At 53.4% G+C, this 23,158-nt stretch overlaps 4 protein-coding genes across 7 annotated transcripts in view; 3 read left to right on the top strand and 1 right to left on the bottom strand.

Annotated features, from left to right (window-relative positions):
* Positions 1 to 5,792, top strand: part of KANK3 (KN motif and ankyrin repeat domains 3) — a 22,291-nt gene extending 16,499 nt beyond the window's left edge. Inside the window, exons 8-12 of one of the 2 annotated variants that reach the window (XM_025367685.1) lie at positions 2,506 to 2,651; positions 2,776 to 2,976; positions 3,060 to 3,158; positions 4,682 to 4,731; positions 4,904 to 5,792. In XM_025367685.1, the coding sequence (XP_025223470.1) occupies positions 2,506 to 2,651; positions 2,776 to 2,976; positions 3,060 to 3,158; positions 4,682 to 4,731; positions 4,904 to 4,991 (584 nt within the window). In that variant the 3' untranslated portion in view covers positions 4,992 to 5,792. The remainder of the gene's footprint in view (positions 1 to 2,505; positions 2,652 to 2,775; positions 2,977 to 3,059; positions 3,159 to 4,681; positions 4,732 to 4,903) is intronic. The other variant, XM_025367686.1, reaches the window with a different exon arrangement.
* RPS28 (ribosomal protein S28) lies at positions 5,049 to 6,970 on the bottom strand. 3 transcript variants are annotated; one of them, XM_025367690.1, is made up of 4 exons: positions 6,795 to 6,970; positions 6,661 to 6,708; positions 6,282 to 6,420; positions 5,049 to 6,107 (listed from the first exon to the last, which is right to left on the bottom strand). In XM_025367690.1, exons 1-3 carry the CDS (start codon positions 6,831 to 6,833, stop codon positions 6,298 to 6,300), a joined length of 210 nt encoding a protein of 69 aa, XP_025223475.1. In that variant the 5' UTR covers positions 6,834 to 6,970; the 3' UTR covers positions 5,049 to 6,107; positions 6,282 to 6,297. The 3 variants fall into 3 exon arrangements, with proteins under 3 accessions (XP_025223475.1, XP_025223476.1, XP_025223474.1); XM_025367691.1 differs by having other exon boundaries at positions 5,981 to 6,107; positions 6,278 to 6,420; XM_025367689.1 differs by having other exon boundaries at positions 5,981 to 6,708.
* Positions 6,957 to 16,503, top strand: NDUFA7 (NADH:ubiquinone oxidoreductase subunit A7). The gene is made up of 4 exons (XM_025367688.1): positions 6,957 to 7,056; positions 7,458 to 7,507; positions 12,127 to 12,276; positions 16,266 to 16,503. Exons 1-4 carry the CDS (start codon positions 7,006 to 7,008, stop codon positions 16,354 to 16,356), a joined length of 342 nt encoding a protein of 113 aa, XP_025223473.1. The 5' UTR covers positions 6,957 to 7,005; the 3' UTR covers positions 16,357 to 16,503.
* A 2,840-nt stretch (positions 16,504 to 19,343) lies between these two features.
* On the top strand, positions 19,344 to 23,158 carry CD320 (CD320 molecule; the record flags this gene model as incomplete). Its single annotated transcript, XM_025367828.1, has 2 exons — positions 19,344 to 20,052; positions 23,037 to 23,158. Coding segments are annotated over exons 1-2 (249 nt in total), but the record flags the coding sequence as incomplete, so codon positions are not given.

Genomic DNA, 23,158 nt, shown 5'->3' with positions numbered 1-23,158 from the left:
CCCCCAACCCCTTTTCTTTTTTTTTTTTTTTTTTTTTTTTGAGACGGAGTCTCGCTGTCGCCCAGACTGGAGTGCAGTGGCCGGATCTCAGCTCACTGCAAGCTCCGCCTCCTGGGTTCACGCCATTCTCCCGCCTCAGCCTCCCGAGTAGCTGGGACCACAGGCGCCCGCCACGCCGCCCGGCTAATTTTTTGTATTTTTTAGTAGAGACGGGGTTTCACCGTGTTAGCCAGCATGGTCTCGATCTCCTGACCTCGTGATCCGCCCGTCTCGGCCTCCCAAAGTGCTGGGATTACAGGCTTGAGCCACCGCGCCCGGCCAACCCCTTTTCATAGACAGCTTTGTTCCCAGGCTGAGGTGCAGTGGCGTGATGCAGCCTCAACCTCCCAGACTCAAGCGATCCTTCCACCTCAGCCTCCTGAGTATTTGGGACCACAGGCATGAACCACCACACCCAGCTAATTTTTTTTTTTTTTGGGGGGGGGGGAATGGAGTCTCGCTCTGTCGCCAGGCTGGAGTGTGGTGGCGTGGTATCGGCTCACTGCAACCTCCGCCTCCCGTGTTCAAGCAATTCTCCTGCCTCAGCCTCTCGAGTAGCTGGGACTACAGGCGCACACCACCGACGCCCGGCTAATTTTTTGTATTTTTAGTAGAGACGGTGTTTCACCATGTTGACTCTTTATCTCTTGGCCTCGTGATCTGCCCGCCTCGGCCTTCCAAAGTGCTGGGATTACAGGCATGAGCCACTGTGTCCGGCCAAATTTTTTAAGAGATGGGGGTCTTACTATATTGCTCAGGCTGGCCTCAGACTCCTGGCCTCAAGCGATCTTCCTGCCTTGGCCTCCTTAACCATTGGGTGTACAGTCGTGAGCCACCATGCCTGGCCGCCATTTTTGCTGTCATTTGACTTAACTCTTTACTCCCCAGTCCCTCATCTCAGCTCTCCTTCCTCACTAGGGTATCCATCTCATGACTCTGACCCCGCTCCTTTCCCCAGTCTCCTCACTATATGCCCCTCCTGCCCATTCATTTCCTTAAACTACTTCAATTCTCAGAGCCTTCAGAATGGCAGGAGACAGGGATTAAAACAGCCACTCCAGGAAATGTCATCCAAACAGGCACTGGGAGGAACAGGGGCCAGGATGGTAACAGAACTGATCCCAGAGGAAACTGAGCTCACATTTGTATTTCATTCAGGACAGGCAGCGTTGACCAGGCTGTTTTGCTTCCTAGGGCTGCCATCACAGTATCACTGTGACCTGCTTCAAACAACAGGTGGCCAGAAGTTTGAAATCAAGGTGTTGGCAGGTTTTTTGTTTTTTTGTTTTTTGAGACAGGGTGTCACTCTGTCGCCCAGGTTGGAGTGCAGTAGTGTGATCTTGGCTCACTGCAGCCTCCGCTTCCCAGGTTCAAGTGATTCTCCTGCCTCAGCCTCCCGAGTAGCTGGGATTACAGGTGCCCACCACCACTGCCCTGGCAACGAAATTCATTTTAAATTGTTGCTCCTGGCCAGGTGCGGTGGCTCATGCCTGTAATCCCAGCATTTTGGGAAGCCGAGGCAGGTGAACCACGAGGTCAGGAGTTTGAGAACAGCTTGACCAACATGGTGAAACCCTCTCTACTAAAAATACAAAAATTAGCTGGGTGTGGTGGCGTGTGCCTACTCAGGAGGCCAAGGCAGAAGAACCGCTTGAACCTGGGAGGCAGAGGTTGCAGTGAGCTGAGATTGTGCCACTGCACTCCAGTCTGGGCGACAGAGCCAGACTCCGTCTCTAAATAAATAAAATAGTTGCTCCTGGTTGCTGTGTGGAACCTGAAGTTGATTCAGGGTCAAGGGTGGAGGCTGGCACTGTTCTTTAGGGGAGCAACGATGGTGGCTTGGCGGGCGGTGGCCATGAAAATAAACATATCCTTTTATTATTTAGTCAACAAATGTTTAACTGAGCATGTACTATGTGCCAGGTATCATTCTAAGTATTGAGGGATACAGCTGCAAACAAAACCAAGTCCCTGCCTGATTTGAAATAGGGAGATCTGGGCCAGTGGCTCATGCCTGTAATTCCAGCACTTTGGAAGGCCACGGTGGGTGGATCACTTGAGGTCAGGAGTTAGAGACCAGCCTGGCCAACATGGTGAAACCCTGTCTCTACTAAAAAATACAAAAATTAGCCAGGCGTGGTGGCACATGCTGTAGTTCCAGCTACTCGGGGGGCAGAGGTTGCAGTGAGCTGAGATCGCGCCGCTGCACTCCAGCCTGGGTGACAGAACGAAACTTACGTCTCCAAAAAAAAAAAAAAAAAAAAAAGATGAAATAGGAAGGTCCTTCACTGAATAGATATTTGAGCAACACCCTCATGAGGCAGGAACCACGTGGCTATTGTGGGGAGAACGTTGAAGAGACCACCCTGTATGCAGGTGCCGTGCCCAAGGCTTGCAGGTAGCTGAGTGGATCAAGTCGGGCCGCGGTGTTGGCATCTCCGTGGACAGCCCCCTTTTCTCTCCCAGGGGTCTGCGAGGTCAACCGCCAGAACCGAGCCGGCTACTCAGCCCTCATGCTGGCTGCACTTACCTCTGTGGGGCGGGAGGAGGAGGACATGGCCGTGGTCCAGAGACTCTTCTGCATGGGCGACGTCAATGCCAAGGCCAGTCAGGTGCGTGGACGCCCCCACTGTGGCTCTCAGCCAGCAGTCACTTCCACTTTGGGAGTCAACCTGTCTGTGACCTCCCTTCCCTGAGCCTACCCCAGCCTGTCCCCTCTTCTTCCCCACTCCCCAGACGGGGCAGACAGCCCTCATGCTGGCCATCAGCCATGGCCGACAGGACATGGTGGCAGCCCTGCTGGCGTGTGGAGCGGATGTGAATGCGCAGGATGTGGATGGGGCCACGGCACTGATGTGCGCCAGTGAGTATGGGCGCCTGGACACCGTGCGGCTGCTGCTCGCCCAGCCAGGCTGCGACCCTGCCATCCTGGACAATGTAAGACCCCACAATGGGGCTGGCATCTTGAGGGGGTGCCCATGGCTTGGCTCAGGGATCTGACTGTCCCTAACGTTCAACAGGAGGGCACCAGTGCCCTGGCCATCGCCTTGGAGGCTGAGCAGGATGAGGTGGCCGCTCTGCTACATGCCCACCTGAGCTCGGGCCAGCCCGAAACCCAGGTGAGCACAGCTCTGGAGAAACCAGCCTTCCCAGCTGCAAATTCAGTCTGCAGAGGATAGTAAATATGCCCCAGGCCTCCCTTTCTGCTCCCCAAAAGTGGCACCAGGGGTGCAGAACCAGTGTCTAGATTCTCCTATGTGGCTTTTTTTTTTTTTTTTTTTTTTTTTGGAGACAGGGTCTCACTCTGTAACCCAGGTTGGGGTGTAGTGGCGTGATCAGAGCTCACTGCAGCCTCAAACTCCTGAGTTCAAGGGATCCTTCTGCCTCAGCATCAAGTGCTGGGATTACAGGTGTGAAACCAGAGCGCCTGGCAGGGGCTGGGATTTGATGCGAAAGCAGCAAAACCCCAGTGAGGTTGACACTACCCCAGGTCATGAGACTGAGGCCTCAAAGGGGGAAGCAACTTAAGGTCACAGAGACCTAGCTAAGACCTTTCATGCATGCCTGGGCTCCTGCTACCTACTGCCAGGGAGGCTCTTATCAAAGGAAAAAGGGGCCCAGTGCGGTGGCTCACGCCTGCAATCCCAGCACTCTGGGAGGCTGAGGCGGGTGGATCATGAGGTTAGGAGATTGAGACCATCCTGGCTAACAAGGTGAGACCCCATCTCTACTAAAAATACAAAAATTAGCTGGGCATGGTGGCGCGTGCCTATAATCCCAGCTACTTGGGAGGCTGAGGCAGGAAAATCACTTGAACCTAGGAGGTTGCAGTGAGCCGAGACTGCACCACTGCTCTCCAGCCTGGCAACAGAGCGAGACTCTGTCTCAAAAAAACAAAACAAAACAAAGGCCGGGCGCGGTGGCTCAAGCCTGTAATCCCAGCACTTTGGGAGGCCAAGACGGGTGGATCACGAGGTCAGGAGATCAAGACCATCCTGGCTAACACAGTGAAACCCCGTCTCTACTAAAAAAAAAATACAAAAAACTAGCCGGGCGAGGTGGCGGGCACCTGTAGTCCCAGCTACTCGGGAGGCTGAGGCAGGAGAATGGCGTAAACCCAGGAGGCGGAGCTTGCAGTGAGCTGAGATCCGGCCACTGCACTCCAGCCTAGGCGACAGAGCGAGACTCCGTCTCAAAAAAAAAAGAAGAAAAGAAAAAAAGGAAAAAGGAGACCTTTGGCATCAGGCAGGGGAAGCGGGTCTAGAGCTTCAGAACTGGAGATGGGGTGAGTTTGCAGAACACATTGGCCCCCAACACCACTATACTCTGATGGCAAGTGCCAGGATGTTTCAGCACTTTCATAATCAAAGTATCAGCCCACCCATCCCGTACAGGTTGACCCCAATTTACCATGGCTCCACTAACAATTTTTTATTTAGTTATTTTTCAGACGGAGTCTTGCTCTGTCACCCAGGCTGGAGTGCAGTGGGGCGACTGTAGCTCACTGCAACCTCCACTTCCGGGGTTCAAGTGATTCTTCTGCCTCAGCCTCTCATGTAGCTGGGACTACTGGCACACGCCACTATGCCCAGATAATTTTTTTCTTTTCCTTTGGAAACAAGAGTCTCGCTCTGTCACCCAGGCTGGAGTGCAGTGGCACAATCGCAGTTCACTGCAACCTCCACCTCCCAGGTTCAAGTGGTTCTTGTGCCTCAGCCTCCTGAGTAGCTGGGATTACAGGCATGTACCACCATGCCCAGCTCATTTTTGTATTTTTTTTTTTTTTTTTTTGAGACAGTTGCTTTGTTGCCCAGGCAAGAGTGCAATGGCACAATCTCGGCTCACTGCAACCTCCACCTCCCAGGTTCCAGAAATTCTCCTGCCTCAGCCTCCCAAGTAGCTGGGATTACAGGTGTGAGCCATTGAGCCTGGTACCACTTACAATTTTTTGACTTCATGATAGTGTGAAAGCGATGTGTACTTAGCAGAAACCACACTTTGGCAGAGTATTCAATAAATTACATGAGACATTCGACACTTCATTAAAACAGGCTTTGTGTTAAACGTGTTTCCCCAACTATAGGCTAAGGCGTTCTGAACAGGCTAAAGATGGACCATGCTAAACTGTGGTGTTTGGTAGATTAGGTGTATTAAATACATTTCAACTTGCAATACTTTCAACCTATGATATACTCACCGGGATGTAACCCATTGTAAATTGAGGAACACCTATACTTGCCTCACTGGAAGAGATGTGGGAGGAAGGTCAAGCGCCTCTTCCAGGTCAGAAGGGGCAGAGGTAGGATACAAACCAGGCAGCCTGGCTCCACTAGGTGACGCTGGTGCTGAATCCCACGCTTCCTGCCTTAAGGAGATTGCAGCAGGCCCCCCTCTTTTCCCCTCTCTCCAGAGCGAGTCACCCCCTGGCTCCCAGACAGCCACACCTGGTGAAGGAGAATGCAGCGACAATGGAGAGAACCCCCAGGTTCAGTGAGCTGCCCCGTCTGGCTCACTACACCTAGCTGTGGGGAGATCTCCTCCTCAGTCAGCTCAGTGTTTGGCGCACAGAATGGTCCAGGGTCCTCTGCTCAGAGGCTAACACTGGCCGAAGAGAAAGGCAATTTCAGTTGGGGTGACTGTGACAGGAAGGGGCTCACCCTGGCCCCACCAAAATGAGGTGGGGACCAAGGAGTGATATAGCCCTGTTTCACCCACTCTCTGAAACTTCTTCGCTAATAAAACATTCCTACTACGCTTGTGTTTTGTTCGGGGTAGAGAGTGCACATATACAAATACGAGCCCCCCGCCTCAAAAAAGAAAAGCTTCGTTTGGCAAGACCCCACGGCCAGAATGTCCAGAGTGCGGAGGATCGGTGACCACCTGGGAACCACTCAAGAAAACTAGAGAAACCCTAGTCGCATAACCCAGACAAGAACCCGAGTTAACTTGAAACACAAACGCTTTATTTAAAGGAGCATCTCAATTCCGCGTAGCAGGCAAAAAATAAAGGAGCAGATTGTGACACACCAATCCCATGGGCCAAGTGGTCGAACCCAACATCCAAGACCCTGTAAACAGAACCAAACATGAGATGCTGACAGGCCCTGCAGCAATTGGCAAACTCCCGCCTCCCTCTGGTCAGTCTCTGTAGACTGTGCTTCCCAAACCCTCTCACCCTGGGCTTAACGAAGCTTCCCTACCACCAACCAAGGGTTTATCAAAGGGGTGTCCTCTGCACCCACCAGCGAGCAGGCAAGCTCAGCGCAACCTCCGGGCTTCTCGCTCTGATTCCAACAGGGTGAGCACGTCGCCCTCGCGCACGGGGCCTTTTACATTGCGGATGATAGAGCGGCTCGTGTCGTCCATGAATTCCACGCGCACCTACGGGTCCCCACCAGGGAGGGGGGAAAGAAGTTAGGGCGAGCCGCGGAAAAGCACCGCGAAGTGGGAAGGAGATACAAATTCAGAGAACGTGTAGGGCCCAAAACACAGATCGTTAAAGGGAACCATCAGAACCCTGGGATGAAATGAGCATCGGTTCCCGGATTCCGGCTGGCAGGGATTAGGACAGGGTAGCGGTTTAGGTCCCCGGCAGTCGGCCAAATGCCCCCACCCGATTACCTGCGTGCACTGTCCCTGAGAGCCGGTCCTGCCCAGGACCTTAGTGACCTGGAGGAAAGAAGCTGGGTTCAGACCTGGCCCGTTCGGCTCCTCCACTCCCTTCCCCTGCCCCCAAATTCGGGCCCCCACCTCACCCTGGCGAGCTTGATAGGCTGCACACGGCTGGTGTCCATGATGGCTGCGCAGCGGCGGTCTGGCGGAGAGAAGTCACGTGCTTCGCAGAGAGACTTTATAGGACATCCTAGCCCCGCCTACTCCTGTCTCGCGAGACCACACCGCGTCTTTCCCAGCAGCCCCCGCGGTGGAGACGTCACTGGCGGCGCCCTTCAGCATCTCGGACGGAAGATGGCGTCCGCCACCCGTCTCATCCAGCGGCTGCGGAACTGGGCGTCTGGGGTGCGCGGGGCGGACAGGGCCGTACCATGGGGGGCTTCGGGCTCCGTGTTTCTGGACCCGCTCCTGCTCCTCACCTCCCTCCTAAACCGGGACCCTTCGCTGTCCCCGAATCTCCCTAGGAACCCCCAGCTCGTGACCCCTTTAGCCCGGGACCCTCTCCTCTCCTGGGAACCACTCAGGCCTGGGATTTCCCCAGTCCCCGACCTTCTTAGCTTTGGATCTTGTGGGCCCGGACCCCGGCTTTCCTCTTCACCTGCAGGATCCACATCCCTTTCCCCGAGTGTTCATCCCCTGCCTTCCCTCAAAATGCGCATCCCCGGGCCATCCCTGGTCTCTCGCCCTGTCCTTTCCTTTCTATTGGGGTGCCTTGCAGGCCGACCTCCCCTTTCCTCTTCTCACAGCAAGACCTGCAGGGGAAGCTGCAGCTGCGCTACCAGGAGATCTCCAAGCGGTGAGTAGGCCCCGCTCGCTGCCCAGCCTCTGGCCCTGTCCTTTCTCCACCAAAAACAAAATCTATGTTCCTTTAGACCCCTGAAACGCAGGACTGATATCCTGCCACCAGTCCCCTGCCAGGCTGTGGAGGCAGAGGTTTGCCTTTAACCTTGCTGAACTCCGGAGACAGCCCTCCTGGAACAGCGAGGCCGGGCGTGCATTCTGAGTGGGAATCAGGCTAGATTTGCAGTGTTCAGTGTGACCATGTTAGTCAGTGTTATCCCCAAGCTACAGATGAAAAAAGAGGTCCAGAGAAGCTAAATCATTTGCCTGAAGTCACTCAGAAGCTAGAAAGTGGCAGCGGGGACTTGAACCCAGAAGTGTCCTGATTTCAGACTCATTTATATTAAAATATTAGTTGATATTTACAAGCCCCTGTCATGTATGACCTCAGCCTTGGGTTTAACTTTGTGAACCAGGAAAGTTCTTATCCACATTCCTTTCATGGACACCACATCCTAGGGAGAAGCTTAGTAGGGAAACAAACACAGCAGATAGTATTGTTCTGGAATACTTTGAAAACAAAACAAAATGAGTGGAAGCTGGAGGGTGGCCACGTAAAGTCAGATGATTGAGAAAGATCTTTCTTCGGGAATGACAGTTAAATCACCTGAATGATGGGAAGGACCCATTCAAAGAATAATTATTAAAAAAGCATTCTGGCCGGGCGCGGTGGCTCATGCCTATGATCCCAGCACTTTGGGAGGCCGAGGCAGGCAGATCACGAGGTCAGGAGTTTGAGATCAGCCTGGCCAACGCAGTGAAACATAGTGAAACCCCCTCTTCGGTAAAAATACAAAAGTTAGCCGGGCATGGTGGCGTGCACCGGTAGTCGCAGCTACTTGGGAGGTTGAGGCAGGAGAATCGCTTGAACCCGGGAGGTGGAGGTTACAGTGAGCTGAGAACGCACTACTGCACTCCAGCCTGGGCGACAGAACAAAACTCTGTCTCAAAAAAATTACAAAAAAAAAAAAAAAAGAAAAGAAAGAACATTCTGAGCAGAGGGAACAGGAAGGGCTAAGACTGTCAGGCTGGACAGAGCCTGAGTAGGAAGGAGGCCAGTATGGATGGAACCCATTGAGGGAAAGGGATAATGGTATAGTCTGTGAAGTCAAAGGGATAGGCAGAGGTAAGGCAGTCATTGAGGATTATAATGAAAGGAAGAAAAATAGCATTAAAATAACCAAATTTATGTGAATGCCTACATGTTGTGACTAATTCCAAATATTAGAAGTATCAAATTTTTTTTTTTTTCAACTTTAATGTTAAGTTCTGGGGTACATTTGCAGTTTTGTTACAATGGTAAACATGTGCCATGGTAGTTTGCTGCAAAGATCAACCCATCACTTAGGTATTAAGCCCAGCATCCATTAGCTATTCTTCCTGATGCTTTCCCCGCCGCCCCCACAATTCCCCAGTTGGTTTTCTATCAGGGTAGTTGTGGGCCAGTTGAGGAAATGGCTTTGTAAAAGTTTTGACTTTTTTAGGATGACGGCGCCCTCTAGTGGTTCATCTGGATGGTTTTTTTTTTTTTTTTTTTTTTTGTTTTTTGTTTTTTTTTTAAGCTTGAGTCTCTGTCACCCAGGCTGGAGTGCAGCGGCACAATCATAGCTCACTGCAGCCTTGAACTCCCAGGCATAAGTGATCCTACTGTTCCAGCCTCCCAAGTAGCTGGGACTACAGGCACATGTTACTGTACCTGGCTAATTTTTAAAATTTTTTATAGAGAAGGTCTTATTACCATGTTGCCCAATTTGGTCTTTTTTTTTTTTTTTTTTTTTTTTTTTCAGACGGAGTCTCGCTCTGTTGCCCAGGCTGGAGTGCTGTGGCCGGATCTCAGCTCACTGCAAGCTCCGCCTCCCGGGTTCCCGCCATTCTCCTGTCTCAGCCTCCGGAGTAGCTGGGACTACAGGCGCCCGCCACCTCGCCCGGCTAGTTTTTTGTATTTTTTAGTAGAGACGGGGTTTCACCGTGTTAGCCAGGGTGGTCTCGATCTCCTGACCTCGTGATCCGCCCATCTCGGCCTCCCAAAGTGCTGGGATTACAGGCTTGAGCCACCGCGCCCGGCCCCAATTTGGTCTTAAACTCCTGGCCTCTGGCCAGGCACGGTGGCTCATGCCTGTAATCCCAGCACTTTGGGAGGCTGAGGCAGGCGGATCACAAGGTCAGGAGTTTGAGAACAGCCTGGCCAACATAGCAAAACCCCGTCTCTATTAAAAATACAAAAATTAAGCTGGGCGCGGTGGCTCACACCTGTAATCCCAGCACTTTGGGAGGCCGAGGCGGGCGGATCACGTGGTCAGGAGATCGAGATCATCCTGACTAACACAGTGAAACCCCGTCTCTACTAAAAACACAAAAAATTAGCCGGGCGTGGTGACGGGCGCGGTGACGGGCGCCTGTAGTCCCAGCTACTCGGGAGGCTGAGGCAGGAGAATGGCGTGAACCCGGGAGGCGGAGCTTGCAGTGAGCTGAGATCCGGCCACTGCACTCCAGCCTGGGCGACAGAGCGAGACTCCGTCAAACACAAAAAAAAAAAAAAAAAAAATACAAAAATTAGCTGGCATGGTGGCGCTTGCCTGTAGTCCCAACTACTTGGGAGGCTGAGGCAGGAGAATCGCTTGAACTTGGGAGGCAGAGGTTGCAGTGAGCCGAGATCGCACCACTGTACTCCAGCCTGGCGACAGAGCAAGACTCCATCTCAAAACAAAAAAAACAAAACAAAACAAAAAAACCCACCCCTGGCCTCAAGCAATCCTTCCACCTTGGCCTCCCAAGGTATGAGCCACCACATCCAGCCTCCTTAAGCAAAGTCTTTCACGTAATATATTGCTTTTAATATTAAACTTTTTTTTTTTTTTTTTTTTTTTTTTTGAGACGGAGTCTCGCTCTGCTGCCCAGGCTGGAGTGCAGTGGCCGGATCTCAGCTCACTGCAAGCTCTGCCACCTGGGTTCCCGCCATTCTCCTGCCTCAGCCTCCCGAGTAGCTGGGACTACAGGCACCCGTCACCACGCCCGGCTAGGTTTTTTTTTGTATTTTTTTGTAGAGACGGGGTTTCACCGTGTTAGCCAGGATGGTGTCGATCTCCTGACCTCGTGATCCGCCCGCCTCGGCCTCCCAAAGTGCTGGGATTACAGGCTTGAGACACCTCGCCCGGCCAATATTAAACATTTTTTACTTTATGTTTCTTATTTTTAAAAAATACAATGAGTGGTGGCTCACGCCTGTAATCCCAGCACTTTGGGAGGCCAAGATGAGAGAGGATAACTTAAGGCCAGGAATTCGACATCAACCTGAGCAACATAGCAAGACCCCCGACTCCACAAAAACAATAGAAAAATTAGCTAGATGTGGTAGTGTGTACTTGTAGTTCCAGCTACTTGAGAAAAACGAGCTGGATGTGGTGGTGTGCACCTGTAGTTCCAGCTGCTTGAGAGGCTGAGGTGGGAGCATTGCTTGAGCCCAGGAGATTGAGGCTGCACTGAGCTATGATCATGCCTCAAGCGATCATATGATTGCATATATCATCCAGGCTGCAGTGTGTGTGATCACTGCCTCAGAAAAAAATTTAATTCTGGCAAAACAATTCCCAGACAAAAAAAGTAATTTAGAAACATGGCTAAGTAGAAACAGATCAATTTACGGTTTTTGCTCTTCTCTGTCCCCTTTCTCTGGAAAGCCCCTCTTTTGTTTTGAGCTTTTTTTTTTTTTTTTTTTTTTGAGATGGAGTCTTGCTCTGTTGCCCAGGCTGGAGTGTAGTGGTGTGATCTCAGCTCACTGCAACCTCTGCCTGCTACCACCATGCTTGGCTAATTTTTGTATTTTAGTAGAGATGGGTTTGCAATGTTGGCCAGGCTGGTTTCGAACTCCTGATCTCAAGTGATCCACCCACCTTGGCCTCCCAAAGTGCTGGGATTACAGGCATGAGCCACCGTGCCCATCCTTGTTTTGAACATTTCTTTTAAGGCCTCAGGCTTCCAGGTAAATCCAGCCCAGGGTTTAGTTCAAGCCAAGACCGAACTCTGTTCACCCCTCTCTGGGCTCCAGAGAGGAGTTGCCTGGCCACATGGTGGCAGGAAATGCAGAGATCTGGACAGGTTCCAAGGCCAAGGTGTTCTTTGAGTAATGGGCCTTGATCCTAGCAGGGTTCTTCAGAGACTTCCTGAGATAACAGGAAACGCAGGGCGTCCAGAGCTTGGCCTTAGGGGAAAAAGCCACTCAGAGTGGGCTAAATCAGGTGAGGCTGGCTGCCAAGCTCAGCCGCGGGGTGGGGGGCGTGGGAACATGTCCTGGACCTTGGGAACCTCAGAAAAGGTCCTCTGTACCCATCACATTCGGGACTGGTGGGGTCCCTGGCATCGTCACATCCAGAGCAGGGGCTGCCATCTGCTTCTGGCCCCAGGACCCCTCCCCAGGCATATGTCCCTGCCAGTGTACCAAGGGACACCCCCAGCCTGTGGCCTATCCCAGTGGCTGGCTGTAGATCCTACATTTTGTGACCGAGGTGACAGGGACCCACAGCAGGGCCATGACAGTGACTGTCCCTTTGCTTCAATGCTGCTGTTTTTTCCCCTCAGAACTCAGCCTCCTCCCAAGCTCCCTGTGGGTCCTAACCACAAGCTCTCCAATAATTACTATTGCACTCGTGATGGCCGCCGGGAATCTGTGCCCCCTTCCATTATCATGTCCTCGCAGAAGGCGCTGGTGTCAGGCAAGCCAGCAGAGAGGTGAGGATCTCCAGCGTTAGCTCACCACAGCCCCCATGGCCCCCTCCTGCAACCCACTCTCTCTCCCCAACTTGTGGAAAGGGTGCTTGTCAAGATCCTACTCAGTAAGCATCAATTGCATCAGGAACGGTGCTGCTGGGAGCTTTTTGTCCGAGAGCTCATTTGCTTGTTTTTAGAGACAGAGTCTTGCTCTGTCGCCCAGGATGAAGTGCAACGGCGCGATCATTGCTCACTGCAGCCTTGAACTCCTGGGCTGAAGTGATCCTCCCCTCCTTCCTTGGCCTCCCCAGTAATTGGTATTACAGATTAATGCCACCTTGCTGGGTTAATTTTTTTTTTTTTTTTTTTTGAGACGGAGTCTCACTCTGTTGCCCAGGCTGGAGTGCAGTGGCGTGATCTTGGCTCATTGCAGCCTCCACTTCCCAGGTTCAAGTGATTCTCCTGCCTCAGCCTCCCGAGTAGCTGGGATTACAGGTGCCCACCACCACGCCCAGCTAATTTTTGTATTTTCAGTGGAGATGGGGTTTCACCATCTTGGCCATCCTGGTCTTGAACTCCTGACCTCATGATCCACCCAGTTTGGGATTAAAGGCGTGAGCCACCGTGCCTGGACTGTTTTTTTTGTTTTTTGTTTTTTTTTTTTTGAGACAGAGTCTTGCCATGTTGCCCAGGCTGGAGTGCAGTGGTGTGATCTCGGCTCACTGCAAGCTCTGCCTCCCAGGTTGACGCCATTCTCCTGCCTCAGCCTCTCATGTAGCTGGGACTACAGTTGCCCACCACCACGCCTGGCTAAGTTTTTGTATTTTTAGTAGAGATGGGATTTCACCATGTTAGCCAGGATGGTCTCGATCTCCTGACCTCGTGATCCGCCTGCCTCGGCCTCCCGAAGTACTGGAATTACAAGTGTGAGCCACTGTACCCGGCCTTCATGCTGGGTTAATTTTTAAATGTTTTGTAGAGATGGGGTCGTGCTCTGTTGCCCAGGCTGTTCTCAAACTCCTGGGCTCAAGCAATCCTCCTGCCTTGGCCTCCCGAGTAGCTTGGACTACAGGTGAGAGTCACCATGCTCAGGAAGAGCTCATTTAGTCCAACCCAGTGGAGGGTAGAAGTTAGCACCTCAGCCAGGACTGGGCATCCTACAAAACATGAAGTTCTGGGGTCCCTCCAAGGGCCCTGTGAAAAGCTGAGACATTACTGTTTATGTAACTATGAATTCTTATTTTATTTATTTATTTTGAAACAGTGTCACACTCTTGTTACACAGGCTGGAATGCGGTGGTGCGATTTTGGCTCGCTGCAACCTCCACCTCCTAGGATCAAGCAATTCTCCTGCCTCAGCCTCCCAAGTAGCTGGGATTACAGGCGCGTGCCACCATGCCAGGCTAATTTTGTATTTTTAGTAGAGTTGGGGTTTCACCATGTTGGTCAGCTGGTCTTGAACTCCTGACCTCATGTGATCTCCTGGTCTTGGCCTCCCAAAGTGCTGGAATTACAGGCGTTAGCCACCGTGCCTGGCCATGTATTATTCTCAGAGAGGGAGTTGTATAAACCTTGGATTCCTCTCCAAAACTAGTTTGGTCCCTGGTTTCAGGTGCCTTCTCTTAATTAAATGGGGACTCTAATAGTATCTACTTCAGAAAGCTGTTATGAGGGTTAGTCCTCATAATTAATATTTGTAAACTCTTAGAAGGGAGCCTGGCACAGAGTCAGTGTCCTGCCTACCTCCTAATAACTCCACCAGTTAGATGGTGATGGCCCCTCTTGCAGAAGAGGAAATCGAGGCTCACAGAAACCAAGTGACTGGCCTGGGTCACACAGGCAGCGGTAAGCAGAAGCAGGATTTCTTTTTTTTTTTTTTTTGAGACAGAGTCTCGTGCTGTCGCCCAGGCTGGAGTGCAGTGGCACGACCTCAGCTCACTGCAAGCTCCGCCACCTGGGTTTACGCCATTCTCCTGCCTCAGCCTCCCGAGTAGCTGGGATACAGGCACCCTCTGCCGCATCCGGCTGATTTTTTATTTTTAGTAGAGATGGGGTTTTACCATGGAATCGATCTCCTGACCTCGTGATCCGCCCGCCTCAGCCTCCCAAAGTGCTGGGATTACAGGTGTGAGCCACCACGCCTGGCAGCAGAAGCAGGATTTCAAACCAGTTTGCCTGGACTCCCACTAGGGTCTGGGTTCTACAGACGACTCACGGTGTGGGCAGTCTCCGCCTTCTTGAGCCTTGATTTCTTCCTGTGTAAAACAGGGATGCTAGACTTGCAGTGTGCTGAGATCTGAGAGGTGATGAGGCCAGGCAGGGCCTGCTCGGTACTTAGAACTCTGTGAATAGGCCAGGCGCGGTGGTGTGTGCCTGTAATCCCAGCGATTCGGGAAGCTGAGGTGTGAGGATTGCTTGAGTTCTAGACCTGTTTGAGTAACACAGCGAGACCCTGTCTCATTAAAACATTTTTAGGCTGGGTATGGTAGCTCACGCCTATAATCCCAGCACTTTGGGAGGCCGAGGTGAGCAGAACACTAGGGGTGAGGAGATCAAGACCAGCCTGGCCAACGTGGCGAAACCCTGCTTCTACTGAAATACAAAAGTTAGGGGCGCTGTGGCTCTTGCCTGTAATCCCAGCACTTTGGGAGGCCGAGGTGGGTGTATTGTTTGAGCCCAGAAGTTCAAGACCAGCCTGAGCAGCATGGTGAAACCCCATCTCTACAAAAAAATACAAAAATTAGCTGGGTGTGGTGGCGTGTGCCCGTAGTCCCAGCTACTTGAAGGGCTGAGGCAGAAGGATCTCTTGAACCTGCGAGGTCAAGGAAGCTTCATTAAACTGAGATCGCACCAGTGCACTCCAGCCTGGGTGACAAAGTGAGACCCTGTCTCATAAATAATAAACAAGAAAGAAAATACAAAAATTAGCCAGGAGTGATGGTGCACACCTGTAATCCCAGCTACTTGGGAGGCTGAAGCAAGAGAATCACTCAAGGTTGGGAGGCGGAGGTTGCAGTGAACTGAGATTGTGCCACTGCATACCAGCCTGGGCGATAGAGCAAGACCGTGTCTCAAAAAGCAAGAATTCTGAATAGTCAGTGGAGTGGTCCTTGTTGTCACCTTCTGATTCACTGGAGTCCAGCAGCAGAGTGTGGCAAACTACGTTGTTCCCACGCAGCCCCTTGCCATACCCCCAGAGATGTCTGCATTTCCCAGGGAGGCCACTTCCGCCTCTTCCACTTCCTTGAGGCTCCTGGGAGGTCCTGTGCCTCCACCCCTGGGGCACCTCCTCCATCTCCTGCTTCGTTTCTTGCTTAGGCTGTGAGGTGAGTCTCTCCAGCCCTAGGCCCCACAGGCTCAGGTGGGCGGGGTGAGAGGGGAGGGTGCTGGTCTTGGACTTGTCAGCACAGGGTCTCCTGGGGGCTCCCTTTTGGCCAGCTCTGGGCCAGAGATGCGTTTTGCAGTTGCCATTTGCGTATGGATCCTCAGCCCCACCAGCCTGAGTCTTCCTGAGGGCGGTGCCTCATCTTCCTGGCTCTGTGTCCACACCGTTGCGCCTGCCATGCAGTTCTTGCCCAGTCCCTGAGGCCAGTGTCACTTGAGTGCTTGGCCCTTTTGCCAGCAACCTGTTTTGAGGGGCAGCAGGAATGGGGGTGGGGGCCTTGTATACACTGGAGACCAGAAGTGGGAAGGGAGGAGCCCAGCTCTCCACAGTGGGTTCTGGGCCTGGGGGCCACGGCAGGGGGTTCACCCAGGGCTCGAGGGAGAGAGGGGGCTTGCCAGCTCCCACCTGGCGTCGGCTGACCCTCTGAGGGGCCGCGTTGGAGGGGCTGGCATTCTGGAACCCCCTGCTGTCTGTCCTGCTGTCTGTCTTGCAGTCTGTCCTGCTGTCCGCCCTGCAGGTCCAGAAAGTCCCTGTGGGTGTGTTTGTACTGGGGCAGGTGTGGGCGCCCTCAGATCTTTCCACACTGTTCTTTGGAAACCCTCACTGAAGTCTTTCCCTCCTCCAGCTCTGCTGTAGCAGCCACTGAGAAGAAGGCGGTGACTCCAGCTCCTCCCATGAAGAGGTGGGAGCTGTCCTCGGACCAGCCTTACCTGTGACACTGCGCCCTCAGGGCCACCTGACTACTTTGCCTCCTTGGTTTCCCTCCAGGGAGAATGTGACCTAATTTATGACGAATACATAGAGCACGGGTATCACTTCTAGTTTTACTTTAAAAAATAAAAAAATAGAGACAGAGTCTCACCGTGTTTCCTAGGCTGAGCTTGAACTCCTGGCATCAAGCGATTCTCCTGCCTTGACCTCCCAAAGTGCTGGGATTACTGGCATGAGCCACCGCGCCCGGCCCTGATTTTATTTTTATTTTTTAGACCTTCCTGCTGAGGCCCCTACTTGACCTTGGTCACCCTGCAGCTCAGCGGGGAAGGCAAAGGACGGTGAGGGCTGCTCACAGGACGGCAGACCTAGGGCAGATCAGGAAAGGCCTCCTTGAGCCCGAAACCATTGTGCTGGGGCTGTGGGATGGGAATGAGTTCGCTCCAGAAGGAAGGCAGCAGGTTCCTGGGGAGGAGACAGAAATCTGGCTGCAGGAGCCAGAGTTTTGTGCTTGTCGCCCAGCCTGGAGTGCAATGGTGTGATCTCGGGTCACTGCAACCTCTGCCTCCTGGGCTCAAGCAATTCTCCTGCCTCATCCTCCCGAGTAGCTGGGACTACAGGTGTGCACCACCAAAACTGGCTAATTTTTTTTTTTTTTTTTGTAGAGATGGCCAGGCTGGTCTCAAATTCCTGACCTCAGGTGATCCACCCGCCTTCACCTCTCAAAGTGCTGGGATTACAGGTGTGAGCCACCACACCTGGCCTCTGATTTTAAGCAATACCCAGCTAACTTGGATTTTGGGGTGGAGTCAGTGCCGAGTCTCCCAACTCTGTTGGCACTCCAGGGGTGGGAGACACTGTCTCTGGGTGCAGAGACCCTGGAGACAGAACTGCCCTTTCCCCCAAAGGCCAGGCTCTGACCTTGAGAGTGGTGGGGATGGGTGATCCTTGTGGGAGGTTGGACTCCAGGAGCACTGGCTGTTGAGGAGCATTGATCGTGAAGACCAGTCGGGTGGGGTAAGGGGTATATGTGTGGGTGCTCAGTAGTCCAGCCACAGACTTCTCATTTTCATCTTTTTTTTTTTTTTTTTGAGACAGAGTTTCGCTCTTGTTGCCCAGGCTGGAGTGCAATGGCATGATCACGGCTCACTGTAACCTCCGTCTCCTGGGTTCAAGTGATTCTTCTGCCTCAGCCTCCCAAGTAGCTGGGATTACAGGCGCCTGCTACCAAACCCAGCTAATCTTTTGTATTTTTAGTACAGACGGGGTTTCACCATGTTGGCCAGGCTGGTCTTGAACTCCTGACCTCAGGTGATCCACCTGCCTCGGCCTCCCAAAGTGCTGAGATTACAGGTGTGAACCACCGCGCCTGGCCTTCCATCTCTTTTTTTAATTTCTGTTTGAAACAGAGTCTTGCTCTGTCACCCAGGTTGAGTGCAGTGGCGTGATCTTGGCTCACTGCAACCTCCATCTCCTGGGTTCAAGTGATTCTCTTGCTTTAGCCTCCCAAGTAGCTGGGACTTCAGGTGTGTGCAACCATGCCCAGCTAATTTTTGTATTTTTAGTAGAGACAGGGCTTTGCCATGTTGGGCAGGCTGGTCTCAAACTCCTGACCTCAAGTGATCTGCCCGTCTCTGCCTCCCAAAGTGTTGGGATTACAGGCATGAACCACCGCGCCCGGCCTAACTTCCATCTCTTGAGGGCTCCCCCAGCCACTTCTCACATGAACCTTCCTCAGCACCTTCCACTGAGGCTGCTGCTTGACCTTGGTCACCCTGCAGCTCAGCGGGGAAGGCAAAGGACAGTGAGGGCTGCTCACAGCAAACCTAGGGCAGATCAGGAAAGGCCTCCCTGAGCCAGAAACCATGACGCTGGGACTGTGGGATGAGAATGAGTTCGCCCCAGAAGGAAGGCAGCTGGTTCCTGGGGAGGAGACAGAAATCTGCAAAGGGAGGGTGGTCAAGTCTGGCCGCAGGAGCCACCCAGTGACCCCAAGCAGGGGAGCGTCATGGCTTCCCCAGGGCACAGCCCCGACCCTTCAGCAGCTAGAAAAGATCGACTGTGGATCGAGAGGGTGCTGAGCCGGCCCTGCCCTCTGGAAGGGGAAAGGCCACGGCTGCAGGCAGCAGGTACAAGTGTCCCAGAGTGGGTCCTACAAAGGCTAACAGCCCAAGGCTTCCTGGAGGAGGAGGCATTCTGCTTGGGGCAAAAGGATGAATCACATTCAGAAAGGTCAGGAGGGAGAGAAAGACCAGGCAGGGTGTGCAGAGGCCACAAGGAGGGCAAGACCCTAGGCAAGGCATGCCACTAACGGCGTCTGAACCAAGTTTTTTTTTTTTTTTTTTTTTTTTTTGAGACGGAGTCTCGCGCTGTGTCACCCAGGCTGGAGTGCAGTGGCGCGATCTCGGCTCACTGCAAGCTCCGTCTCCCAGGTTCACGCCATTCTCCTGCCTCAGCCTCCAAGTAGCTGGGACTACAGGCGCCCGCCACCACGCCCGGCTAGTTTTTTGTATTTTTAGTAGAGACGGGGTTTCACCATGTTAGCCAGGATAGTCTCGATCTCCTGACCTCGTGATCCACCCGCCTCGGCCTCCCAAAGTGCTGGGATTACAGGCTTGAGCCACCGCGCCCGGCCTGAACCAAGTTTTTATGAACACGACTTTTTTTTTTTTTTTGAGATGAAGTCTGTGTCACCAAGGCTGGCGTTCAATGATGTGGTCTCAGCTCACTGCCTCCTGAATAGCTGGGACTACAAGTTAGAGCCACCATGTCCAGCTAATTTTCTTTTTTCTTGAGGCGGGCAGGGACTTGCTGTGTTGCCCAGGCTGATCTCCAACTCCTGGGCTCAAGCGATATGCCCGCCTCTGCTTCCCAAAGTGCTGGGATTACACGCGTGACCCATCGCGCCCGGCCTTTATTATTTAATTAAATTAATTAATTGATTTCCTTTCCTTTTTTTCCCCCAAGCAACCCGACTCCGAGAATGGACGTTTCATTTATTCATTTACTCACCAAATTACTAACAGCCTACTGTGAGTGAGGCACTATGTGTCAGGCCCTGAGAATAAAGCAGTGAGCAATAGAAGATCCCTGCCTTCCAGTAGCTGGCATTCTATGGGGACTCGGGCAATAAACCAGAATAAGTAAATATAATAAATTAACTGTCGGCGCCACAAAAGCAGTGAGATGAGGGAGGAAATGGGGAGTGCCTGAGGGGCGTGGCTGCCATATTAAAGAGGATCACGAGGCAGTAACGTTTGCAGCAGTCCTCACATGGAACGGGAAATAATGCAAATGAACACCAGCAAATTCCTTTCCATCCCCAGAAGTTTCTGACTTCAAGCGGCCTCCATACCTTTCGAGTGATCTGGTCACTGGGGAAAGTGGGGGACGGGCCTGTAATTCTCTTTTTCCTCCTATTCTGACATTTACGGTACTCGTAGCCGCGGGCGCAGCGGGACTCGGGGGCTTGGGCCCCGCCTCCGCCCCGCGCGTGCGCGTGCGCAGGGATAAGAGCGAGGTCTGGACGGCGCGTGGCCGGCGCAGCTGCGGGGACAGCTCGACCAGCGGTTGGATGGCGCGGGGTGGAGCGCAGCGAACAGGGGCTCTAGGCCTGGCGCTGCGGCTGCTGCTCGGCCTCGGACTAGGCCTGGAGGTCGCCGCCACCCCGCTTTCCACCCGGACCTCTGCCCGGGCCTCAGGTGAGTGACCCCCGGCAGAGCAGGCTCCCACCTTTCGTGAGGATTCGCGCCGCCCCCGCGCTCCGACAACGCCTCGCCATTGGTTGCACCGCACGTCCATCCATGACACTCCCCCAGCACGTGGACTTGGACTTAATCGCTTGCGGGAAGGCGCGGGCTGGAGCTAGGGAGACCCCACGCTGGGGGAGGGGGAGAGGGTGCCTCCACCTGCCTTTAACGGTTTGCCCCGGCACTACGCACCCTCTCCACACCTGCTCTGCTCTGTCGTGCCCCATTGTCACCTCCAAGCCGTCCTTCATGCCAGCGTGGTCAGGAAAGCTCTTAGCAGGTTCAGATTGTCCGACTGCTAATCACGCAGGGCGGGTCACCTGGTGCCTCTCGAACCTTTGCCTTCCAAACCCTGGCGCCCAGGCCTTGTGACCGTTCCGCGACCGTCTCTCCTCCTTTGTCCTCCATCATTGGAGAACGCGAGGTCTCTCCCCCCATGCTACTCCAGGCCCTCGCAGAGACTGGGGTCACAAGTTCAGTATACCCCCGTGGGCATGTTCGCCCTGGACTAAGTGGTATTGGTGGTGGCCAGTAGGGACGGGCTCCCTCTCTGATACTCCTAGAGGCAGCTGGGAGGGTTGAAGTCGCCTCCCTGTGCACGCACAGGCACTCCCAACTTGCAGCTCTGGGCTCAAGCTCACACACTTTCCCAGCTCCTTTGTGCATTCTGCACTTTCTAGGTCCCTGGACTCATCCCAAAGTCCCTGACAATCACGCTAAATGTTCCTGGTTTTTTTTTTTTTTTTTTTTTTTTAAAGGAGGCAGAGTTCACGTTAACCAAGTACAAAAGTTTTTTGGTTGTTTTTTTGTTTTTTGGTTTTTTTTGAGACGGAGTCTCGCTCTGTTGCCCAGGCTGGAGTGCAGTGGCGCAATCTCCACTCACTGCAAGCTCCTCCCGCCGGGTTCATGCCATTCTCCTGCCTCAGCCTCCCGAGTAGCTGGGACTACAGGCACCACCACCATGCCCGGCTAATTTTTGTATTTTTAGTAGAGATGGGGTTTCACCATGTTGGCCAGGCTGGTCTCGAACTCCTGACCTCAAGTGTTCCGCCTGCCTCAGCCTCCCAAAGTGCTGGGATTACAGGACAAAACTCTATACAGTCTCTTTGTCCTCAGGATGTTGAGGTAGGGATTCCCAGCATACCCCTTTTACATGTGAGAAAACTGAGGCCAGGAGGGAAAGTCACTGGTCACTCTAACTCCTGTCAGGCTTACCACCCTATGAGGCGGGGACTGCTGTGCTCTGCTGTCCACTTTGCAGAGGGACACACACTCCAGCAGGCCAGTGAAGGGAGGTCAGAGGTGTCAGGGCTGTGGAAGTCTGGGCCTGGGTGGAGAGCCACACCTGGAGGCTGCCAGACCCCTTGGGGGCAGGGAAGGAAGCTGGCTCTGGTTTGTCCACAGCTCTTCTGGGCTCCACAGAGCTCAGGGACTGTGTGGCAAGCAGGTGCAATTGGGCCTGATGGCCGGGGAGGGGCTGACTGTGGGCAGTGGGGGGTTGGAGGCTCATGGCTGGTGGGTAAAGGTGGAAGAGGTTAAACGCCTTGGCAGAGTGAAGCCAAGCCTGGTGGCAGAATTGCCACCTCCCCTGGCCGCACCCAGGAGGAAGCCTTGAAGGCCACTCCCTTCCTCTGTTCCTTGACCCAGGTTCCAGGCCCCTCTGTGCCCCTCCAGGTCGGCAAACAGCTAAGCTTCCCTGCTCAGAATCTAGGACAGCCTGGATCTTCTCTGGATCCAGCTTGAACCCTTATGTGACCTGTGTCCACTTATGATCAGGCACTGCCCTGGGTTTAGGCAGCCAGGTCACAGCCCTGACCTCCACGGACTGTCCAGTCTGTGGGTGGACAGGCATGACCAGGGCTTTGAGGACAGTTGTCAGACGTGGGAGGCAGTGCTTCCTAGGTCTCTGAGAGGGACTTGAGAACCGTCCCAGGAAATCAGCTGAGATCTGAAAATTGAGGGGAAAACACAGGGTGTAGAGAGGAGAGCAGGAAGGGCAGCTCTCTGGTGTCCTAATGGACCTTGGGGCCTGGGGCTCTGGTGAGGAGCTGACACATTTAGGATGGGGAAAGTGATAGGTCTGGGAGGAATTCAGGAGGCGAGGCAACAGGACTTGGTGACTGAGCAGGTTTTCTACCCAGTGCCTCAGTTTCCCTTTTGCTACCTAGAGGAGATACACCCTCCCTGCTAACCAGAGGCCGTGAGCTTGACCCAGGGCATGTGGAAAAATGGCCCGTCCCCCAGTCTCTTTAACCACTGAGTTTGGAGGTCTCCCGGGTAGATCATCTCGCTGTAAGGAGCCTGGTGAAAACTCTGGGATCAGTGAGACCTGAGTTCGAACCCCACCTCCACCACCAGCTCTTTTTTTTTTTTTTTTTTTTGTGGCGATGGAGTCTCTCTCTGTCGCCCAGGCTGGAGTGCAGCGGTATGATTTCGGCTCGTTGCAACCTCTATCTCCCAGGTTTAAGCAATTCTCATGCTTCAGCCTCCCGAGTAGCTGGCATTACAGTGCACGCACCACCGCGCCCACCTAATTTTTGTATTTTTAATAGAGATGGGGTTTCACCATGTAGGCCAGGCTGGTCTCAGTGACCTCAAGTGATCCACCTGCTTCGGCCTCCCAAAGTGCTGAGATTACAGGCATGAGCCACCGCACCCAGCCTCTGCCACCAGCTCTGTAGCCTACCTTCTTAGTTCCTTTCTCTGTAACCTGGGGAGTGCAGTAGCACCTGCCCGGTGGGGCTCTTGGTGAGCCCAGGAACTGCCACACTCTGAACCGCACTTGTTCTAGGGGCTCAGTAACAAGCAGCCGCCAGTGTGGTTCCTACATCCCAGGACTTCACCCATCTCCTGCGGGTCACAGCCAGTGGCTGCTGTGCTCTTGGAGGAGGGTCCAGCCTCCAGCTTCCCAGGCTTCATTTGCATCCCTCTCGCAGGCCCCAGCTCAGGCTCGTGCCCACCCACCAAGTTCCAGTGCCGCACCAGTGGCTTATGCGTGCCCCTCACCTGGCGCTGTGACAGGGACTTCGACTGCAGCGATGGCAGCGATGAGGAGGAG

This window comes from Theropithecus gelada, chromosome 19 (assembly GCF_003255815.1).
Source record: "Theropithecus gelada isolate Dixy chromosome 19, Tgel_1.0, whole genome shotgun sequence".
Lineage (NCBI taxonomy): Eukaryota > Metazoa > Chordata > Mammalia > Primates > Cercopithecidae > Theropithecus > Theropithecus gelada.
This window is presented reverse-complemented; position numbering and strand designations above follow the sequence as displayed.